Source organism: Beta vulgaris, chromosome 3, assembly GCF_026745355.1.
Source record: "Beta vulgaris subsp. vulgaris cultivar EL10 chromosome 3, EL10.2, whole genome shotgun sequence".
NCBI lineage: Eukaryota > Viridiplantae > Streptophyta > Magnoliopsida > Caryophyllales > Amaranthaceae > Beta > Beta vulgaris.
Window position 1 is genome coordinate 1,874,435 of NC_079204.1, and position 23,113 is coordinate 1,897,547.

Here is a 23,113-nt window from a genome sequence, read left to right on the forward strand (position 1 = left end):
CACTTGTATATACATTGATTATAGGTTTGATAGCAAAGAAGGAAAAAAAAAGCCAACATAGTACACGCTTCTATTACGCCAAAGATAAATTTAAGTACTTGACCCCATTGCTATTATGTTAAGAAACAAAAGAGGAAGTGTACAACTCAAATAACGTTTTCTCGGGGGTGCACATACATACGTCATACGTGTGAGATTTGAGAATGAGACAACATCACAACAAGTCTACAAACAAGAAAGTATACTCCCATATTTGATATGGAGAAATTTTTCTCATACCAGATACTTGATATGATTGGATGTAGCTCATATATGATTTAATAACTAACTGATACGATAAGATATTGTTAGGATATGATATAAGATTTCAACTAACAAGCCTCCCAAAAAAAAAAAATTATAATTTTTTAATATTATACTTTTATCATAAAAATTACATAAATGCCATGATATTAGTACATACCCAGTATGAAAATATCATTGCTCGTCTACAAACTACTCTTATTACTCAAAAATATACCAAAAGATGGTCGTGGCTTCTGCAAGTATTATGGGACACTTTACTTTCTTTTGGGGAAAAAACCTTTTTCTTGGCTCATACATTCTTCTAGGATAGAAAATGTCATAATAATAATTCATGGGTAGATCATAAATCAGTGCAGTTTAATAAGGAAAAAAGTATTAAATAAAAATAAGAAAAAATATAAAATAAAAATAAGAAAAAAGTATTAAGAAGGTATACACTCTAAAACAATATAATTAACGTAGGATAATTATTTAATGTAAATTGTTGCCACAACTGAAGACCGTCAAATATGCCGATCTCACATTCACTATGGTGCAATCAAATATGGGGTTGCCTCTTAAATTTTCATACAATACCTCATTGAATTGTGTGATCAAATAAGGAGATTTTAAAACTCAGCAATTTTGAGAAGAGCATCAACGTCAGAAGGATGAACACTAGAGGAAGAAGAGAGAGTATCAAGTATATAAGAGGGTAAAGAAAAGAGAAAATGTAATGTGTGCTTCACGTGCCAAAAAAAGGATTAACCAGATGACTTAAAGTTCGACTTTACGGGAGAAAACAGCCACAATGAGTCAATCTTAAACTAAAAGACTTATAAGGTACATTCTCACAAAAAAAAAAAAATTACAAAATACACTATCTTAAAAACTTCGTATTTTTGAAGGTGCACTTGGACGAATTTTCCATATAAAACACTTGAACTGAATAATAGCATGGACAGGATAAGCTTTAACCCTAGAAGAACATTTTCAAATTGTCAACGTGAATAATCTGCTGCAGTCCTGATGTACTTCTAAGAATCTCATGACCAATGTACAGGATCAGTTCACTTGATCATATTTAGTCAGGAAAACCAAAGACATCTTTAGATATACCTAAGATATCAACAAGAAGAAAAATGTCATCAAGACTACACAACTTTTCTAGAGAACTTTTACAACTTACAAGTTAAAAGTGTATATAGGTACAAGCTCAAAAAGCTTGTGACAACTTACAGAACAAGGCCAAGTCCCAACACACTGCACACAGTGACACAATGCATATGATCTCAACTCACAACCTGCTCATCAATCGACTTTCCCCCGATGAAGACAACTATTTGTAGTCAGAATGATTTGACGAAACTACACGAACAATGTCTTTTTCAGTTACTCCCTCTACTCTGTTCCAGTTTGATTGTTGCACAAAATATAGTTATATACCCCAATTCTGACCAATTTGAAATTCTTTACAAAAAAGACAATGTCACTAATATATATATATATATATATATAGACATTAATTGGATCAACTTTTAGAGAATGAAAATGGGTCTTCTGCGACTAATAACTAACAAGCATGAATAAGAACCCAGCTTTAGGACTCAAACCTGTCTTCGCAGTTGGACCATACCGATATAAGCAATTGAGTAGCATCCAGTAGTGTATCCAGATTCCAGTGCTCAAATCAATAGGTCAGATTCCTGATTCTCATTGACTCAGGCTGGCGCTGGCACTGGCTCTGGCTCTGATCCGTGCAGGACTGATTGTGCTTGTGAGATCCATATTCGCTATGTACAAGTACAAGAGGTTGCACCTTGCAGAACTCATGAGGATGTCAAAATGAAAATTCCTCCGGTAATTCTGAATATTTACTCCGCAAAAACCTCTTGAACTTTGATTTCAGGTCTCCACCTGCTCAAGAAAGCAATATGGTCAGGAAAGCTGAGAAAACCAGTAAACTTCACTCGCTCTATAATCTTCACATAAGACTGAAACTTGCTCATGTTACCTTTAGGTTTAAAGAATGATATGTTCTTCGAAAGAGTTGACTGAACTACGTCTATAAGGTCTTTCCCTGACAATAATTGAATTTAGCTTTAGAAAACACTAGGAAACCACTCGGTAATACACCATTTTGAATCACCTCTTTTCTTTACCAGTTATATGCTTTTCTCCATCGTTAATATTTATCAGGAACGGAATCATTGAAGTGTCCTTCAACTGCGATTGTATAACCCCAAAAGAATATAAATAAGTAGCATACAGCAACAGAAGTAGTGAGAACTATACATCAAACCCCTATTAATAATGAAACATAAAGTTCATACTTCTTACCTGGGCTAAAAGAGCCTTTGACAACTCCAAGGGATCAATCGATGACAGTCTACTATTAAATGCAGGAATGTAATTGCCATTCTGATATCCAGCTAGGAAATGATAAGCAGCTTGACCAGGTGAAAGCCTTGATACAGCAGGAAGGACTTTGGAGCTGATTCCAAAAAAAAAGAAGTATAATAAAGCAGTAACTGAAGAGATCTCAAGGATATATACACTTGAAATATCTCTATGGGCAATGGCACATGTCTTTATTAAGCATAACAACATCGCACACGACTTTTCTTTTTATGATCTAGTTTGTCGATTCTGTTGCATTTTCATTGTTCAGAGGACAAGAATATGAAATGGATATTTAACCAAGAAAGAATTGGTCACTCTTTGACTTCTGTTTTTTTGACGAACATACTGTTTGATTTTAATTGTTCAATACTAATCAAACTGAAACTTGGTTGTAAACTACTCATGTGATTTCTTTACCTATCAGAACATGCAAGAATTATAGCAGCAGGCAATTTGTATAAGCTTGGTGCATTTGATTTCTTGGTTCGGAAAAAGGGTGCAACACCTTGAGACGCAAGAATTACACCTGCATCTCCAGACACCAACTGATTGGAGGAGCTCCAAATGACATCTTCTGGTGCAAACAAGAGTATCACCACGTCCTCCAACTCCAGGATCCTATACAAGTTTAATATTAAGAAGTAACAATCTCACTAACACTTTGTTTGGATAGCAACATGGAAGGGAAAGGAAGGGGAGGGAATGAGGAGGAAGAAAAGGGGAAAGAAAGCCAGGGGTGGACCTCCAATTTTCCTCCAAATCTTTCCAATGTTGAAGGGATGTTCATTGAAGAGGGAGGAGGAAAGTGGATCCCTCCCTCTCCGTCCCCTTCCTTACCCCAAACCCCTTATCTAAACAAGGGAACTTGTTCCCTCCCTTTCCCCTCCCTCCCTTTCTCTCCATTTCCTCTTATCCAGACTAAGTGTAAAAGAACATTTGAAAAGCCATCGGATATAGGATCAATTTACCTAGCTGCCAGTGGGATGCCTCCTCGAGCTGCTAATATAGGTTCTGATAATGCTACCAAACTTCGTTTCACCCCATTTGTATCACCGAAAGCATTACCACATAAGATAAGAGAAGAACGCTCTGTATCAGCAGCTATAAACCCTGTACTTCCTTGAGAACCAATACCAACTGTGCTCCCTATTGTTTCACTGAAGAGTCGAGAGTAACATCAAACATTGTTCTCACAACATGACTAACATAAAGAAACAACTAAATAGCCCTACTATGGATGTCAAAAAACATGTTTCCGTTTAAACAGAAATGTAACCCTTAAACCACTAGGCAATCATTCATACAAATTCTACATCAGTAGACGGTAGCCAATCTCAAAATCCTATGTGGAATGCTCTGACTAGAATCTAGATTTCTACGCTTGTTGTAGGGGTCAGTCCATATCCATGTTAATATGCATATTCTAGAGTATCCTAATCACCAAGTTGAAGACCAACTATATAAGTCAGCATGATTACAGAAAACTGAATCACTGAATATCAGAACACTTTTTTCACCAATCCCATCAACTCGAAAAATTCAATAGACTCCATCGGCATAAATTGACCACAGGCTGGTTGTCACAAACATCAAAATTAGAGGTTGGGACAAAACACTATTTAGGGCTGTATTCTAAATATATTCTTCTGCCCCTAATGAAGCAAAAATGAGCACAGAGAACAAGTTTCCCAATTGGGGTGCCACACATGGGTTGGCAACCTTATTAATTTAGCATTTGGTACTTGAGATAAGCCTTACACCACTCTAAATGGTAATTCCACAGTGCAAATTTCCACATGGCCCTATAATAAACAATCCATAGAAAAGTCAAACTGAACACACCTTATAGAAGACGCAACATAGATTGTTATAGGACAAGTATCATGTGAAACTGCACGATTCGAGGCACCCCAAAGGATATCCGAAAGAGAGAGTACAGCTGAAGGGTTGTCACTTATCACACGGATTCTTGCACTACACCTCGATGATGATCCAATAGCTCCATCATGAATAAAGATGTCTGGGATTGATGACAAATGACTAGTGACCTAAATCCAAAATCAGCACACAAAACGACTAAATCAAAAATACACACAGAAAACATCTAAACCCAAAATCTCATCATTTATGACATCATTGAATACCTTCAACTTTAAATTCCATTAGAATATCGCAATATAAGTAACTTATTTCATCGATAATGTCAACTGAAAAGCCTAGATGGTCTATACATGCCTGTTTCAATAATTTACTGAATTGTGACTTTGAAAATTCTGAGCTCCCTCCAAAAACAGTTCCTCTAAAATAAATATGAAGTCCTGACAGAGACTCTGCAATGATGAAATGAAGGCAGAAGTTGTTGAGCTATTGAGCTGAAAACACGGGGAGAATATAAGGGGAGACGATTTGGCACCTGTAGTTGTCGCTCCTTTCTGCTTTAGTTCAGAGGCATTCAAATTCAGGAAAACTTTGTCCTCCACAATCACACCTCTCGCAGCCAAAGCTGAGTTCAGGCCATATGATGCTCCGGGGTGCCCCTTCACAGAACAACAGATAACATAACAAGTGATATATACCTAATCATGGGGCACAGAAAGATACAACATGGCCAGATTTTTTTAAGGAAATAAATTACAAGAATCACATATTAATCATCACTCATCCCCTTAGGATAGTTAACTCGGAAATATGAAACCAACTAAACTTTTCTACAAGTTGGCGTTAGATATATTGATCTCCCCTCATTATTCACTGCTTGAACATATACTACATTCCTGCCCAACCAATTGACTTGGCATGCATCAGAAGAAGTACAACTTCTTTTTAGAGAAAAATGTATTTTTTGGCCCAAAGTAGTTCATACATACGTCTGTATGATGAGAACCGTACGCACAATAAACATAAAGGACTGGATTATGGACACAAAGACAAATACCATATGTACCAACAGAGATGTATATATGTTCATTTGGCTTGGTGTTCATGTACATATGTTCATTCAGCTTGTTAACCATGTACATGTGCGCAACATGCTCTATGTACTAGCGTGTGCACCATCTAAACATTGGTTGTTTGGTTGATAAAAACAACTTTGATAGAAATATACTTTTCACAACATGGACAAAATTCCTTACTTAAACTACTTAGGTAAGATTGGAAAATTCTACTTCCTGGAATAGTGGAATCAATCTAACACTTCAGACCTAGTAAATGCAACTTCCTATATCCAAGCAAACAACCACAAAGAATACACGGTGGCATTACTTCTCACAAGACGGACGAAGTTGCTTACCTAATCCTACTTAGGCAAGGTTGGAAAATTCTACTCCCTAGAATCAACCAAACACTTGGACCTGGTGAATGCAACTTCCTACGTCCAACCAAACTACAACTAAGAATATATATATAGTGTTGCATTACTTCTCACAAAATGGACGAAGTTGCTTATTTCCTACTTAGACATGGTTGAAAAATTCTACTTCTTGGAATCAACCAAACACTTAAGACCTGGTAACGCGTAATGAATCCACCTAGGGAAAAGTGGTACTTTTGTTATAGCAATAATTAGTTAGCTTTTAGTAGTAGCTCGAAGAATAAATTAGGGAGTGAGGGAGAAATATCTCTTATAAATAGAATGGAATATGGAGATAAATCATGTGGAAAATAGATGAAAATTTGGGTGAGGTTTTAAGAGTTCATTTTCGGAGAAAATCAAGTCTCTCGAAAGCATGAATATCATTTACTTTTTCTGTAATTTCAGTTTATCAATCAAATACTCTTTTTCTTCCTTATTTTCTGCCATAAATGGTGTCCAAGTTATCTTAGTTCATCACATAGCGCAACTTCCTACATCCAACCAAACGACCACTAAGAGTATATATACATGGTGGCATTACCTTTTACAAAATGGACGAAATTCCTTACCTAATCCTACTAAGGTAAGATTTGGAAAATTCTACTTCCTAAAATTAACCAAACACTTAAACAATACCTAGTAAATGCAACTCCGTACGTCCAACCAAACGACCCCTAAAGATATATATACACGCTGACATTACTTTAGAGTTTACATAGGCTATTGAATCATATGATATATTATAATTCATTTCACAGTTACTATTTTTTTTTATCCGTATGAGCACGAAGGCAGTACAAAGAAGGGGAGCAATGATTCAAACCTTGACCTATCGTTCACAACATCTCAATCTTAACCACTCGGCCAAAAGTAACTAAATTACAATAGTAGTAACTCTAGTAAGTTTAAGAAATAATTACGTGATAAAGTCTGTGATGCAAGACAATTGATGGTAATGGTGGTAGAGTAAACTGTCGATGAATTCTGTTCGGAGAAACAAAGGTTGAATAAATTACTAATACTAGTAAATAAATAAATCAAAAAAATCAGGAAAGAAAAAAAGAAAAAGAGAATCTCACTGAAAATTGCGACGGTGACGAAGGTGAGGTAACAGTCGGAATAACAGCTTCTTCCTCATTCTTCGCTTTCACTGCCCTTTTCCACTGAATTGCTGATGATACAAAATTGAGTTGGGCGGCCCAATTATTCAAGCTCATTATATTCATGGAATGTATGAAGTGGATTGTTTGGGAAAGTGAATGGGCCTCCAGACTCCAGATCCACCAGATTGAAGTGGTATCTATGATGCATCGTCATTATTAGAGTTTTTGACTTAATATTAATAGTTACTTTACATTTTTATTAAATATGCAGTCTGGTATATAAAGTGCTACTTTTTTATAAGGTAAGGATAGATCTTGACAAGTTGGGGAATAAAGGAAATTCCAACTTATCAAGAGTGAAAATCAATCCCATAACCTCATGTAACCAGGAGGGGAGCTCTAACCAGTAAGATATCCCTTACTCTCATGTAAAGTGCTATTTGGGAGTTGAGACGGTTATTCATGCTGGGAAGTATAGTTGTCTAGGAGGACTCAACAAAAACCAAGGACCCTTAGGTCCAATGGTATGGTTTCCTATCTCCTACACGGAGATCTACCAGTTTAATCAATTTTTGCTCAAAATAAAATATGAAGATGTAAAAGTGTATTAGATTGGCGTATAAATATTTACATTTAAAACCATAACTCACATGTTTCGAAAGGTGGATCCAAGCATTTTAATCTCGAGCGGCACCGAAATACTTACACTTTGTTTGGTATTTTTTTAATAAAGGAAGGAAAAAGAAAGGAAGAGAAAAGAATATAGTTGTAGTTTCTAATGTTTGGTAAAATTGGTGGATTTGAGAGGAATCACATGTTTGGTTGTCATTAGTAAAGGAAAGGAAGAAAATAAAGAAAATATAGGTAAAAGCTTCTTAGATTTATTTCCTGTTTTCTAGTTTTTATGAATTTTCATTTTTTTTTTCCAACTCATTGACAGTATTTTCCCCTTGCGGCGGGATTCAGCAAGTTTTCAGGGATTTTTTGGATTTTATAATTTTTTTTTAATTAATTAATTTTCTATAGTTGCTTTTGCGTTTTATATGTAAAATGATGTGTTTTGGAGTGAGATCATGTAAAGGAAGGTGGTCTCTGGTCCACCATCCAGGCTTTGGTCAAATTCCTCCAATTTTGGGAGGAAAGTAAAGTAAAGATTTAATAGTATTCTTTTCCTTCCACTTCCTCTCCTTTCCAATCAAATCTCTCTTGTTTTCTTTTACCAAACATGAGAAAGTTTGTTTTTGCCTTTCCTTTCTTTTCCATCCAAATCCTTCCTACCAAACAAAGTCTAGTGCAAGGGGGGAGGTTCCATATGGCACATAAAGACACACCTGAATTAAATTATATCTGTAATCAAGGAATTTGTGCTATGATCAACATTACACTGACCTCCTTATGGGCATTACCCTGTGACCTTTAAACTTCATCTCCTAATTCGTATTTTCAAACAACAACAATAAGATATGATTAGCATCAAGAATAATTTGTAACACTACCCCATTAATTACGAAGTATAAGACTCTAATGCTCATGGTGAATTTTGAAAGGGGAGATGGATCAAGGGGATGACTGTAAAAAAATCAAATAAATAAAATAAATTTTATGGCTAGAAGTAGGAATTGATTGTCACATTACTAACTACAACACATATCTATAATTTTGTGGAAACACGAATCACTAAAAAATGTTAGATCAGATGGTGAGTCTTTGGAAATCCTTACTTAAGGTCAGGGATTCGAGCCCAAGCTTCAGCATACATATATTTTTAAATGATGATGGTAAATAAACATTGTAAAGTACACCTTTTAATACATCACAAATTATTAGAATATCATAAAATTAGACGGACCAAAGACTGAATTTTTCTAACAAGTCCATTCAATTTGACTCTAATTTAACACTATGGTAGTCATCTCTTCTCTTCTCCTTCCTTTTTTCTTGAAGATCGAACTACAATAGATAATTTTAAAAAAAATAACTCGGTAGTTTTACCAAACGTATTAAAATAATCACTAAATAGATTAAACTAGTCACTGAATGGAATGTCATTACTAAATAGATTAACCTGGTTCCTAAATAGACTAAACTAGTCACTATATTAAAAAAAAGTGGCATGTTCTCCTCTTAATATTGAACTTAGATTGTACCTAATTTTAAGTTAAAATTAAGCAATCTCTTATGAGACTAACTGTTAATATATTTGTATAGATTTGGAGAATCCATGCCACCCAGGACAATACATGTGATACAAGAATTGTGCCTTAAGTCTTCATGAGTCTCTAAGTTCCACCAATAGGCAATATCACACTTTGAACTGTTTGAAGTCGGTGAGTTTTAGATCTATGCACAGCAGTGACCCTCCATGGAAAAAACTTAGTGGGATTCTATATGGTATCAAAATTCCATTTTGGCTACTTTTTTTTCTTTTTTCCTTCTTGAAACCATTCAATTTTGGCTACTTCTTAAGAAACAAATTGAGGAGATAGAGAGAAGTAAAGAGTGTGAAATTTACGTTGTGGCACTGGCCTGTGGGCCAACAAGAAAATCCTTTTGTCACTTTAGAATTATTGACAAGGTTCACCCAACTTATTAGTGGTTGTGTGGTACACATTTGCTCTCAGGCTGAAAAGCATTCATATTTTTTTTTTTAACTTTTCTTTAAATCCAAATTAATTAATTTAATATTTGTCAGTAGCATCGAAATTCGTACCTAGGCAACCTAGTCTAGACGTGGAACAGATACATTACTTTAATGAGAATCACGTGGGAGCCCAATGGTTGGAGCTCCCACCTCCTAAATTCATGGTCGGGAATTTGATTCTCATTAATATCCACTGTCCAGTCTCTGAAAGTTTTCTTATGGATCTTGTCATCCCCTTACTCATGAGTGCTGAGCTGAGCCTACTTGATCAGTTAATTAACAGAATCGAAAAAAAAATATATACATTACTTTAATAATTCACATGCAAAATGAAAAATAAGCACTATATATTGAGACAGAGTGAGGAGTATGTAAAATATCTTGTATCTTGTCCTAATAATCACTCTCAATATTTTCATTTTATTAATAAGAAAAACTTGACAATAGAGATCTGAACTTTGGATGATAATTTTTAAAAGGTCTGAACTATTGATTAACTTGTGTAGGTCCCAACTTTAGGAGGTCTTAACTTTTAGCGGACCTCGACGACTTAAAACGGAAGATTTTTTTTTAAATCTCACCTAGTTCCTACATCACTCACTCAATTAACCCTTCTGATGTGACCCAAGTTTTACAAGTGATGACCTATTAAGCCAGTTTTAACTTTTAAGTCACTAAAGCCCGCCAAAAGTTAATACCCCTAAAGTTGAGACCTACACAGATTAATCAATAGTTCAGACCTTTTAAAAAATATCACCTAAAGTTCAGACTCTATTATCAATTTTTCCTATTAATAATCAAAGTTTTACATTAACAAGTGGCGACTATAAAAATCAAATAGTGGCGATTAAAAAAATCCAAAGCGACTTTTAATCCAACTTTTTTTCTTTTTGGCTGTTGATGCTGCCGACCTCACTCTGCTCCTTTTATAACCCCAAACTTGAGCTACATTTTCCTGCATTCTTTTAGTACAATTCACTACTACAAAAATGGCAGAGAAGAGAGAAAAAAAGCTGAGAATATCAGTAGGATATGCACTTCTCCCAAACAAAGTAGAATCCTTCATTAGATCATCCTTATTCACTTATGCCAAAGATCATGGCATTGATCTTATCCTTGTAGATCGTCACCAATCTCTCCTTGAACAAGGTCCATTCGACTGCCTTGTTCATAAGTTTTACGACGACGAATGGAACCAACAATTACATGAATTCAATTCAGCACACCCTCATGTCCCTATTATTGATTCCCCTGCAGCCATACGCCGTCTACACAATCGAGTTTCGATGCTCGAAGCTGTCAAAAAGCTCACCCTTTCAAAGTCCTCAGATACTGCAGGAATTGCAGGATCAGTTCCTACTGTTGGAATACCCAAACAGATTCTGCTGACAGCAGAATGCAGAGAAGAAAGATCAGGTCTGAAATATCCAATGATTGCGAAACCAATGGTTGCAAATGGTACAATCAAGTCACACCAAATGTCACTGGTGTTAAACTCACATGGTTTAGAGAAAGTAAAACATCAAGCTCCTGTTGTGCTACAAGAATTTATCAATCATGGCGGCGTACTTTTTAAGGTTTATGTTGCAGGAAATCATGTCAAATGTGTTCACAGGAAATCTTTGCCTGATCTTCATGTAACTGATCATCCAATTTTTAAACTAGAAGAAGATGTTTTACCATTTTCTCAGATTTCTAACTTACCTTCTATATTTGATGAAGAACAAGAAGAACAGATTACTATGCCTCCATTGGATTTCATACAAAATCTTGCTGCAGCAATAAGAAAGGCTACAGAACTTAATCTGTTTAACTTTGACCTCATTCGAGATACATCAGATTCTGATATTGGTAACAAGTATCTTATAATTGACATCAATTATCTTCCAGGTTATGCTAAATTGCCTGGATTTGAAGCTATGTTTACTGATTTTTTCTGGGATGTTGTCCAGAATAATGACACTGGTGATCAAAACATGACATAAAATTGCTCTGACATTTGTTGGCGTTTGCTGCTACTGATGATCACATTCTGTTGTATTTTTCTAAGTTTCTCTAATGTTTTATGATCTAGAATGTAATTCCAAGCTGTATTTTACTACTATTTTCAGTATGTCATGTGAATGTGTCTTGAAATTACAAATATGAATGCATCTAAGTGTTTGTTTCTCCTTTCTTGCCAGAATATTTTGTTCAGTTATGTGGACTATGTCTGAGCTAGTAGGATCTAGTTTTAGTGTCTACAATGCAAATGGATAGTTCTGGGTTTCGCCCACCCGGGCCAAACCCGAGCTGTTTTTATTGGGTGTTTTTCGCAGTTATTCAAAGAGATGTCTCAGTTGTCACGCCCAGATGGGTAACTAGTCAATTTCAATCATCTTAACCAAAGCGTGGATTATGTATTAGGGTAAACAGTGTCTGAGCTAGTAGGATCTAGTTTTAGTGTCTATAATGCAAATGGATAGTTCTGGGTTTCGCCCACCCGGGCCAAACCCGAGCTGTTTTTATTGGGTGTTTTTTTGTAGTTATTTAAAGAGATGTCTCAGTTATCACGCTCAGATGGGTAACTTGTCAATTTCAATCATTTTAACCAAAGCGTGGATGATGTATTAGGGTAAACAGTGCTCATTGTGCACCCTAAAGAATATATATCATTCTTATAAAAGAACATATAATTTAAAATTAAAGAATAGGTAAATCTCCCATTATAAAAGAACATACTCCCTCCGTCCAAAATATATTTCCCATTTCTATTTTGGGAGTCAAATTTTAAAAACTTTGACCAAATATTTTTACTAATGTATTAAAAAAAACATATTCATGAAGAATCTTGTTAGATTCGTCTCAATGTATAAATTTGTAATATCAATTTTTTATATTTTTTACTAATAAGAAATAGAAAATATCGTAGGTCAAAGGTACATCTTGGAGATTGTGCAAAATGAAATGGGAACTATATTTTGGGATGAAGGGAGTAGGTAATAATGAAAAGAACATACAGTATTCAAATTCTGAAAAAAAGGAATCTCGCTAACAATCATATTTGAAAAGGTGAAACAAGTCGTAAGATTTAAGGAAACAAAAACCATTTTTTTTAAAAAAATCATATACTCTTAAAATGTTAAAACTACGTTGTTTAGGAGAGGGTGCACCATCCTCTACATGCACTTTGATGCATGTTCCTATTTGTGCATTTTAACAGTCTGTAATTTTATTTTATGTAATCCTCAAACACTACTGCTTAATTTAGCACCTTGTAATATAATGTACTTAGATACTTCTCCAAATATAACCATTTTCTTGTTCTTAGGGTGCGTTCTATTCAACTTATTGGACCTGAACTTATTGGAACTTATCTGAACTGAACTTATTGAACCTGAACTGAACTTATTGGAACTTATTAAACCTGATTGGACTGATTGGACCTGATTCAACTTATTGGACCTGATTGAACCTGATTGGAACTTATTGGACCTGATTGACCTTATTAGACCTTATTGGAACTTATTGACCCTGATTGAAACTTATTAGACCTTATTGGACCTGATTGAAACTTATTAGACCTTATTGGACCTGATTGAAATTTATTTGACCTTATTAGACAAAAACATTGACCATGAATAACATAAATATTACCACTAACGTAAATACTACCCTCAAATTTTTTATGGAATAATAATTATTATAATTCGTCCTTTAAAAATAATGATTATTAATTATCTCTTATGATAATTAATTTAACAAAAAAATTACTATTTATATATTTGCCTATACATAACTTTCATCACTAATATATCTAATAGTGTTGTTTTAATTTTATAAAACACTAGTAGAAAATCAAAAAATTAATTTTATAAAATACTAGTAGTTACTAATTTAAGCTGAGCAAAAGGCAGTGAACTTTCATTGTAAAGGGCTTGATTATGGGCCTGATTCTCCTTTTCCTAATCAATGAAAATAAGCTGAACATTTATTGCTAACAACAACTCCTTCATTCATTTCTTCAGCTTTCTTCACCTTTCATTTATTTGAATGTTACTAGAAGAAAGAGAAAAAAATGTTCAAAGTCACAGTAGCTTCAACTCGGGCGAAAATTGCAGATGAAATATGGTTGGCTGTTGATGAAGAAAACGTATTGATTGAAGAGGATGATGTAGAAGATGAAGAAATATACTCCGATAAAGAAAGATACTCCAGTGATGATAATGAAGCAATCAGTTGATAACATTTATATCTTTCATAGTTATTAGTAACAAAAACATGTTATCTCTAGTTATTTAAAGACGAATTGCGAAATATTGTAATTATTATTATTATTATTATTATTATTATTATTATTATTATTATTGTTAACCTTAATTATTTGACCATGATTATAATATTATTCAATAGCAATATGAATAATCAAATAATAGACAATAATACAAGTATAATACTATACATTGTGGTACTTTAATAAAAAATTCTAATAATAACATAATCAGCTAATAGTAATATGAATAATAAAATAATAGACATAATACAAATAAATAATAAAATAATAGACATAATACAAATAAATAATAAAATAATAGACATAATACAAATAAATATATTAAATATAGACATAATACAAATAAATAATAAATAATAGACACTAATACAAGTATAATACTATATAATCATTGTGGTACTTTAATTAAAATTCTAATAATAACATAATCCGCTAATAGTGATATGAAATTATGAATAACAAAATAGTGGACAATAATACAAATGTTTATTAAACATTGACTATTTGGACCTTATTGGACCTTATTAGACCTGATTGGAACTTATTGGACCTTATTAGACCTGATTGGAACTTATTGCACCTGATTGGAACTTATTGCACCTGATTGGAACTTATTGGACCTTATTGGAACTTATTGCACTTATTAGACCTTATTGCAACTTATCTGAACTTATCTGAACTTATCTGAACTTATTGGACCTGAAACTTAATTTTTTAAGTTGAACAGAACGCACCCTTATTGCGATTCAAAGTTGTGCTCTTGGAGTCGAGCGGATTCGTTTGGGCACTCAAGCGGGTTAGCTTTTTTTTTTTTATTTATTACGAAATTAAGTCAGCCCAAGGACTAACTCTTACAAGGCTACTAGCCTGCCCCTGACCTCAGGGGCCAAGGGGGAGCGCTCTATCCAATTGAGCTAACTCATATCCTTACTCAAGCGGGTTAGATGAAGATGTGGAACATGTCTTTTCCAATTTTGTTGCAAATTGTTTTCCTACTTTAGTATCTTAAATTATTAATAAGTAAAAATTATTAAAAGTTGATATTAAGAAGATATATGTTGAGACGCATCTAACAAGATCCCACATGACCATATTTTTTCTACCATATAAATCACCCAAGACAATCAAAGTATAACATATGAATAATAAATATTATGCAAATGGTGTAACTATTTCTAAACGGAAGAAATATTTACTTATGATATTAGTCTGAAATTTCCTAGTTTTCTACTTCTGATATAGAAGTAAAAAGGAGAGGCCTGAGGATGCAAGCCAGTATTGACCAATAAGTCTGTGCAATGTGATTTACAAAATCATTTCGAAAATCATCTCCAACAGGCTTAAACCAATATTACAGAGCATAGTTTCCCCTTTTCAGAATGCCTTCGTCCCAGGGAGACTAATGGCAGACAACTGTCTCATCGCTCATGAAATTGTGAGCAGCATCAAACAACGCACAAAAGGGAAGCAGTACGATGCCGCTCTAAAAATTGACATGTTCAAGGCGTATGATAAGGTTGATTGGAACTTCCTCCATTGGTTGCTCATTCAGATGAAGATTACAGCTAGGTGCTGTCACTGGATCATGCAATGCGTCACAACAGTATCGTACTCTATTTTTTTATAACTGGAGAGCCAACCCATAGATTCAAGCCTACTTGCGGCCTCAGACAGGGAGATCCTTTATCTTCATATCTTTTTATTCTTATTATGGAAATCCTCTCTAGGTTACTAACAAAAGGATCGGAGGAACACATTTTTCAGGGTATCAAGCTGTCTAGAACTGGACCTTCTGTGTCTCATCTGTTCTTTGCGGATGACTCACTTATCTTCTTCAAGGCTACGCCTGCATCATGCGAGGGTCTAAAGAACATTTTGTCGAAGTTCAGTAGGCTGTCAGGAGAAGTAATTATCATGTTCAGCCCAAATACTCCGCCAGAGAGTCGTCACCAGATGAGGAATATCGTTAACACTCCTTCTGCTGAGTCTTTGGGAAAGTATTTAGGATGTAATGTTGAAGTCAATGGCAGAGCGTCTCGACAATTCCTTCCTCTTGTTGAGAAAGTGGAGAATCGACTTTCCAGCTGGCATCACCGCTCTCTCTCCATGTCAGGAAGACTCATCCTAATAAATAGTGTGCTTGCTATGCTCAGCCTATATATTCTTAGTGTTTTCCTCATCCCGAAGACGACAGCAGACAAGTTAAATTCAATTTTTGCACGATTTTTATGGGCGGGATCCCGGGAAACAAAACCAATTTATTGGAAGAGCATGGCTATTCTGGAACTTCCCAAGGGAGGAGGAGGTCTGGGCATCAGGAATGTTCACCTCTTCAATAAAGCTCTTCTAGCTAAGCAGGCAGTCCGGATACATTCCTCATCAAGCTCTCTCATTTCTCAAGTTTACTGTGCCAAATACAAAAACTCCCATGTGAACATGATCTTACAAAAACATAAGTTAGGCAGAGTTTCGTGGGGATTTCGAGGTCTATGCTGATCAATCCAAGACTGTTCTGAAGGCTTCGTCAAATTAATCAGGGATGGTGCTGGTACAAGCATTCTTGAGGATAGATGGTTAAAGGGTGAAGCTATCAAGCTCAAACCGGGCATCAATTTAGAAGCCATGGGACTCCGGCAAGTAAAGGACTTAATGAAACAAAATCATAGAGCATGGAATACCCCACTCATATGGAGAGTATTCTCGCCAGACACTGCTATCAGAGTTCTTTCAACATACCTTCCGCAGGAAACCTTCCATGACCAATTTTCCTGGAGTGAGTCCAAGTCTGGCATTTTTCGGGTCAAAGACGTCTACACTCACTTTCTGCGTCAAAAAGGAAATTTAGATCTTGCACAAACTCAAAGATCGTTTTGGAGTAAACTTTGGGCTTTAGATCTCAGACCCAAATGGAAAATGTTCGTGTGGAGACTTATACATAAGGCCTTGGCCACTAATTCCAACTTGATAAAGCGTAACATCCTTGTGCAGCCTGATTGCTATCTTTGTCATCAGCAGAAGGAGGATGAGAACCATCTTTTTAGAGATTGCAGTATATCAGCCCATGTCTGGTCGAGCTCAACCTTAGGCCTCAAATCGGGTTCGAGCCAAGTTATTCCCTTGGGTGAATGGGTAAGAAACTTCTTACAGTTGTTTTGGAAGGAGGATGGAACCAAGTCAGAAAGAGCTATAGACTTCGTTGCCATTCTATGGTCGATCTGGTTACACAGGAATAATATCGTGTTCAGACAAATATATGACGACCCCTCTAGCATCCTACGGAGCAAAGACATCCTTCTCAGAGATTGGACCGAGAGCAAGATTGTAAGAGGAAGTTCGAGTAAGAAGACCCTTTTCACATATGAAGTTCAGCAAGAGATTCCTTGCTACCCATCTACTAACTCCAGGGATGATATATGCGTCATGGTGGTGGATGGGGCCTGGAAAAGACATAAGGATAAGTTTCCACGAGCAGGTATTGGTTGGTCAGCTAAGGTAAATGGGACACGAGTCTTTGAAGGAAACGCAAGAATAGTTGCCTCATCGTCGCTTCAAACTGAAGCTCAAGCTGTTTTCAGAGGTATCTATGAAGCAAAGTTGAAAGGATTCCAGCATTTACACATTCACTCGGATTCAGTGGATGTCGTTCGCACTATTGGTAGCACACATCAACCTTTTGAGATCGCCACCGTTATTCATGACATTAGAGCCTTACAAAGGGAGTTTAGTTCTTGTATTATAAAGAAAGTTGCCAGAATGGATGTCCTCCCAGCACATAGGTTAGCCGTTGCAGCAAGGCAAGGTAACTTAGTGTCCTAATTGGGTTGTTTGTGCTTGTCGCCAAAAAAAAAAAAAAAAAACAATTCAATAATTTGAATTGACTTTTGATCAAGTCATCATATTCCAGTAATGTGTTATTTATTTATTTATCTACTGCTCGTTTGGGTCATCTCTATTGTCAAATAGCCTATTATGATTCAACTGATTTGTAGGTTAGCTCTGTTCAAGATTTGTCCATTTTAATTCATACTATATTACCCTCTCCTCTCATAATATAGTATTTGTTTCTTTTTTACCCGACCTCCAAAACGTAACTTTGACCTTTAATATCTTCAATTCCGTATCAATAAAAATTATAAAAAGTTGATATTATGAAACTACACATTGAGACGAATCTAACAAGACCCCACATGAATATGTTTTTTTTATATATACAAATGAGAATATTTGGTCAAAAATTTTAAAGTTTGACCCCCTAAAAATGAAGTAGGTACAACATTATTTTTTTTTGGTGTTTGTACCCGGTTCACCCTTCGAGGGACATCCGGATCAAGACCAAGTTCGAGGTGGTTAGGTTCCATTCCTCTCCCAAGGGTGTTACGAGGATTCGAACACGGGTCCCTCCTACCAAAGCCAGTCCTCATCACCACTGGGCCAACACTTACTTGGTAGTAGACACTATATTATAAGACAGAAGGAGTAATACATGTGATTTCAAGTAGAATTAGAACTCTTTTTTAGATAATCTATGTGACATGAAGTAATAATTGGTCAATTTTGCCGGGTCCATAATGTCCTACTCACAATTCACAATGCAACTTGGGTTTAAGTTGGTTTTGTCTTCAAAGGAGGGCTGATACATATCATGATACGTGCAAGAGTAGAAAATACCGCAGCTAGGCAGAGGCGGCCAAGAATGCATGCAAAAATTATTCTCATTTTTCCTAAACATTCAATTTTGTCATTACAATTGAAAATGGTACTAACCTAGCGTAAACATGGAGCAAATGTAACAGAATCAAATTCCTATGATTCTACTTTCGAATTTTCAACACCTCTTTTTTTTTCCTATATAAGTGCATTTGTCTTACAATCCAAATGTAACAAAATAGTACCATTCATTACTTATCGAAATCAAAGAGTTCATTACAATCCGAGATATAAGCATTCATACAATAACTGAGGGTGGGGAAAAGCCTAGTTACACGGATCCATAATCCGGAAATTCCTACATTCTTAAGCTACCAAAATGGGAGAGGAAAAACAAAGAAACGTAAGAATATCAGTAGGATATGCACTTCCTCCAAACAAAGTAAACACTTTCATTATACCATCATTACTCACCCATGCCAAAAACAAAGGCATTGATCTTATACTTATTGATCATACCAAACCTCTCCTCCAACAAGGCCCTTTCGACTGCATTGTTCACAAGCTTTACAACGATGATTGGGATCATCAATTACTCGAATTCAAATCTAAACACCCGTATGTCCCTGTTATCGACTCTCCCTCCGCCATCCGCCGCCTACACAACCGTGTTTCAATGCTTGAAGTTGTAAACAACCTCAGCATTCCAACATCATCATTTACTATTGGTGTACCCAACCAGATTCTGATGACTGAACAATGCCAAGAAGAAGGAATAAACTTCAGATTTCCGGTCATTGCGAAACCTTTAATAGCTAATGGCACCCCAAACTCTCACCAAATGTCACTAGTTTTTAACTCTGATGGGTTAAAAAAAGTGAAGGAACAAGCACCAGTTGTGGTGCAGGAGTTTGTTAACCATGGTGGTGTTCTTTTTAAGGTTTATGTTGCAGGAAATCATGTCAAATGTGTTCAAAGAAAATCTTTGCCTGACATTCACATTTCTGATGATCACCCTGTTTTTGAAAGTGTTTTACCCTTTTCACAGATTTCTAGTTTACCTGCAAAATTTGATGATGATGAAGAAGAAGAAACTATTAGTATGCCTTCTTTGGATTTTATTAACAATTTAGTAGGTGCATTAAGAAAGGCTACACAACTTCATCTGTTTAATTTCGACGTAATTCGAGATACATCTGATTGCAATGGTAACAAGTTTCTTATAATTGACATCAATTATTTTCCGGGTTATGCTAAGTTGCCTGGATTTGAAGAAATGTTGACAGATTTTTTCTGGGATGTTGTCAACAACAAGCAGACTGTGGATCAAGACACTTAATTAGACTGCTTCTACATAATTTGTTGCTGTTTATGCTGCTACTGATTCTAATTAATTGTCACTGATTTTGTTTTGTATTCTTTGCTACTTCTGTTAAATTTATAACTAGTTTTTTTTTTTCTGGAGCGACGGCTCGGGTTAGTTATAATAAACAAATATGTTATTATTTTTAAGTTTCATAATTTATTTTGCTTTTTTTGTATTTTTTGTCCATTAAGAAAATTGAAAAATTTACGTCACGATGTGATAAGTGAAAAAAATTGAAAGGTTTGAATTTGATTACAATACATTAGGAATTTTGCCTATTTTGGTAAGAGAATATGATATCAATATTCTCTTGTAAGCTACGTAATAAAAGTGTTAGAGTTGTTTCAGTCTTTTTAGTTAATTATGATTACTACAAAACTTCATCATATTTATTTGAAACATTAGACAACAAAGTCATAGTGTATTGATGGTTAATAACTTACTTTTCATTTCAAAGGTCACGTATTCGACACTTTGCACTTACACATTTTTTTTAAAAAAAGAGTACACATAGACATAAAACATTTGCATTAGGAATTTGAGCAGAATGCCACGTGGCATATTGATATAGACTTTCTTTCGCACACCTTTTATATATTTGTATAGATATATAGTTAAATTTAGCTACATGCAAGATGCAACATACCTTAAAATGTCAATTTCATGTTAATGTAGGTTGAAATCACAAATTGAAGATGAATAATGCATTAAGTATTTTTGCTAGCAGAATATTTTGGTGTTTTTTTGTGGCATGTTATTCTAGTAGGATCAAATGCTAGTTATGGCCTATGGGTCATTTCGAATCTGGTTAAATTGGCATAAATTGAGTTGACAAACTTCCAACTTGAGCTCAACCTGTTTACGTAAATGGGTTGAGATTCTTATCCCAACACAAATCTTTTGCAGTTTCTTTTATTGCAAGTGTGTTTCCGTATTAGATTTCTATTTTCTAGTTCTCATTGAGTAGTTGAAGCCTGTGCTTCAGTGCTTGAGGGTGACAGATCAATTGTATGGACAATATATTTTCCCAACTTTCAAGCTTGCCTATTAATTATTTCATCCGTTCTAAATTAAATTTGCACGACTTCTTTTTCGGGTTGTCTCGGTTTATTTAAGATAGAATTCGAATATCGGTTTGATGAACTCCCACGTCATATTTCTCCCTACCATTTCACTTTTCTAAAAATTTTGTATCGAAATGGTTCGTGACAATTAATTTTGGACATGAAAAGTATGATAGTACTATATGATTTACTACAGTAAAGAAGTTGAGATGCGCATATATACATGATTTTCTTCTTATCGTGACTAAAGAATTGAGGGGTATCTAATCAACAAGGCAAAGCTCATGAATTCGTGTCCATTGTGATTTCTTTCCTCCTCATTTTACCTTAGTAAATGCAGGGTTAGAAAGTTACACAAAAATTTAGAGGGATCACATAACTTCACAAAAGTTACTAATTCAAATAACTTAAAGCAGGACAATAAAACTACCGACGTTTCAATTAAGTACTACAATAAGTTCTAATAAGTGTATATTTAACTAGACGAGTTAAATTCAACGATGATAAGTTTAAATAAGTTAAGTTCATACTAATAATTGACGAGAAAGGTATAAGGAGTCAAGTGCCAACTAAACAATTGCGAATAATGTGCTCTCACATTGGTACGTAATAACGTATGCACTATACATCGTGTCCTCTTAACATGCAACCATCGTAGATTCCTTGACTATTGAAGCATCTTCATGCACTCTGATTACTTGAAACGAAAGTAGGTATGGATTTGGTTGCTAAATCAGGGTCAACGTTGAAATAGAATACCTACTGATTTGATCAAGTAGAATTTTAGAGATATACCAATCTCAGCTTTGCATAAAAAAATAATCTTGCATAAATTGTATGTACTACCTCCGTTTTTTAGTTGTAACATTTGATTATTTTAATACACCCATCAAAAATGTAAATGGTACATCTAAAAAAAAAAGAGGAAGATATCTAATCAAATTTATCATCTTAATCGCGTTTCTTGTTCAATATATATCGGACTTTTGTAAGTTGTCTTCTCTTGAAAATTTATAATTAGGCTCATTTATTGATATCAATAATTTGACACTAACATATTACTATTAGTATATTATTATCATTCTAGAAACAAATTGGAAAAAGACAGGAAAAAGCTTAGGAAATTACGTTGATGGCTTGTTTTAACACTACAAGAGATTAGTCAGTCGTACCTAATAGTTAACAAATTGTCTTGACTTTTTATTTTCTTTTTATAAGAACTCAGAATGGAGATAGAGTTATCAATCAGTTAGGCCAGCATATAGTATTTTTCAAGGCCACCTTTTGCTTAAGTATTTGATAATGTAGCTTTCATATGGAATGACTATGTCTGTCATCTTTTATGGAACGCAATTTCTTGTATCAGACGGTTTGTCAGAATCGCCGGCCATGGGAAAATATGGTGAGAGAGAAAAAAAAAATTAACCTGGCTCTAGTACCATGTCAAGAATGATTTAGGGTTATGATTTCTTGCCTTTCGTATTGATTTCAATATAATATATATAGTACACCAATAAGGTAACCGAATAAACCTAGGGCCCTATACATAAGGAAAGATAACAACTATACAAATCTGTACAATATCGCCTAACAATAATACATTTAGATTTAAGCAAAATACGTAAAAATTTGATGATACATAATACATACTAGTTTTCCACCCGTGCAAAAATGCACGGGAAGTTTATTTTTTGATTTAATTTTTTATATCAAATAAGAATGTGTATATATTATATTATACATGGTAAAATACTGCAAGTTTACATGTAGCATTTATTGAAGAGGAAACACGAAAAAACCCTTTTATCTCAACGAAGTGAATGCACATCACAAATGAATTATTAAATGACAATAATAATAAGAGTATTTTAAAAACATTTTGAACCACGTCTTTGTACTAAACATTTGTGGTAACATTTGAGTTTTCACGTTCTTTATCAGCTATTAATGTTTTTCAAACCCTTTTTGCTAATAAC

At 34.7% G+C, this 23,113-nt stretch overlaps 4 protein-coding genes across 8 annotated transcripts; 3 read left to right on the forward strand and 1 right to left on the reverse strand.

The window, feature by feature from the left end:
• Positions 1–964: 964 nt before the first annotated feature.
• LOC104887990 (uncharacterized) lies at positions 965–7,306 on the reverse strand. 5 transcript variants are annotated; one of them, XR_007272373.1, is made up of 11 exons: positions 7,123–7,275; positions 5,102–5,225; positions 4,924–5,018; positions 4,531–4,736; positions 3,657–3,845; positions 3,106–3,306; positions 2,626–2,779; positions 2,448–2,511; positions 2,300–2,365; positions 1,899–2,202; positions 965–1,653 (listed from the first exon to the last, which is right to left on the reverse strand). XR_007272373.1 is itself a non-coding variant. In XM_010672787.3 (11 exons), the coding sequence occupies exons 1-11, from the start codon at positions 7,179–7,181 to the stop codon at positions 2,126–2,128; spliced, it is 1,299 nt and encodes a 432-aa protein (XP_010671089.2). In that variant the 5' UTR covers positions 7,182–7,306; the 3' UTR covers positions 965–2,125. The 5 variants fall into 5 exon arrangements, 2 of the variants coding, with proteins under 2 accessions (XP_010671089.2, XP_048496724.1); XR_007272372.1 differs by having other exon boundaries at positions 965–1,691; XR_007272371.1 differs by having other exon boundaries at positions 965–1,404; positions 1,525–2,202.
• Positions 7,307–10,707: 3,401 nt separating this feature from the next.
• Positions 10,708–11,956, forward strand: LOC104887991 (inositol-tetrakisphosphate 1-kinase 1). The gene has a single exon (XM_010672790.4). It carries the CDS (start codon positions 10,777–10,779, stop codon positions 11,770–11,772), a length of 996 nt encoding a protein of 331 aa, XP_010671092.2. The 5' UTR covers positions 10,708–10,776; the 3' UTR covers positions 11,773–11,956.
• A 3,506-nt stretch (positions 11,957–15,462) lies between these two features.
• Positions 15,463–17,876, forward strand: LOC104905807 (uncharacterized). The gene is made up of 3 exons (XM_048641446.1): positions 15,463–15,629; positions 15,788–16,467; positions 16,579–17,876. Exons 1-3 carry the CDS (start codon positions 15,463–15,465, stop codon positions 17,874–17,876), a joined length of 2,145 nt encoding a protein of 714 aa, XP_048497403.1.
• An 842-nt stretch (positions 17,877–18,718) lies between these two features.
• On the forward strand, positions 18,719–20,285 carry LOC104887992 (inositol-tetrakisphosphate 1-kinase 1). Its single transcript, XM_057393464.1, has one exon. It carries the CDS (start codon positions 19,087–19,089, stop codon positions 20,044–20,046), a length of 960 nt encoding a protein of 319 aa, XP_057249447.1. The 5' UTR covers positions 18,719–19,086; the 3' UTR covers positions 20,047–20,285.
• The last annotated feature ends 2,828 nt before the right edge of the window (positions 20,286–23,113 follow it).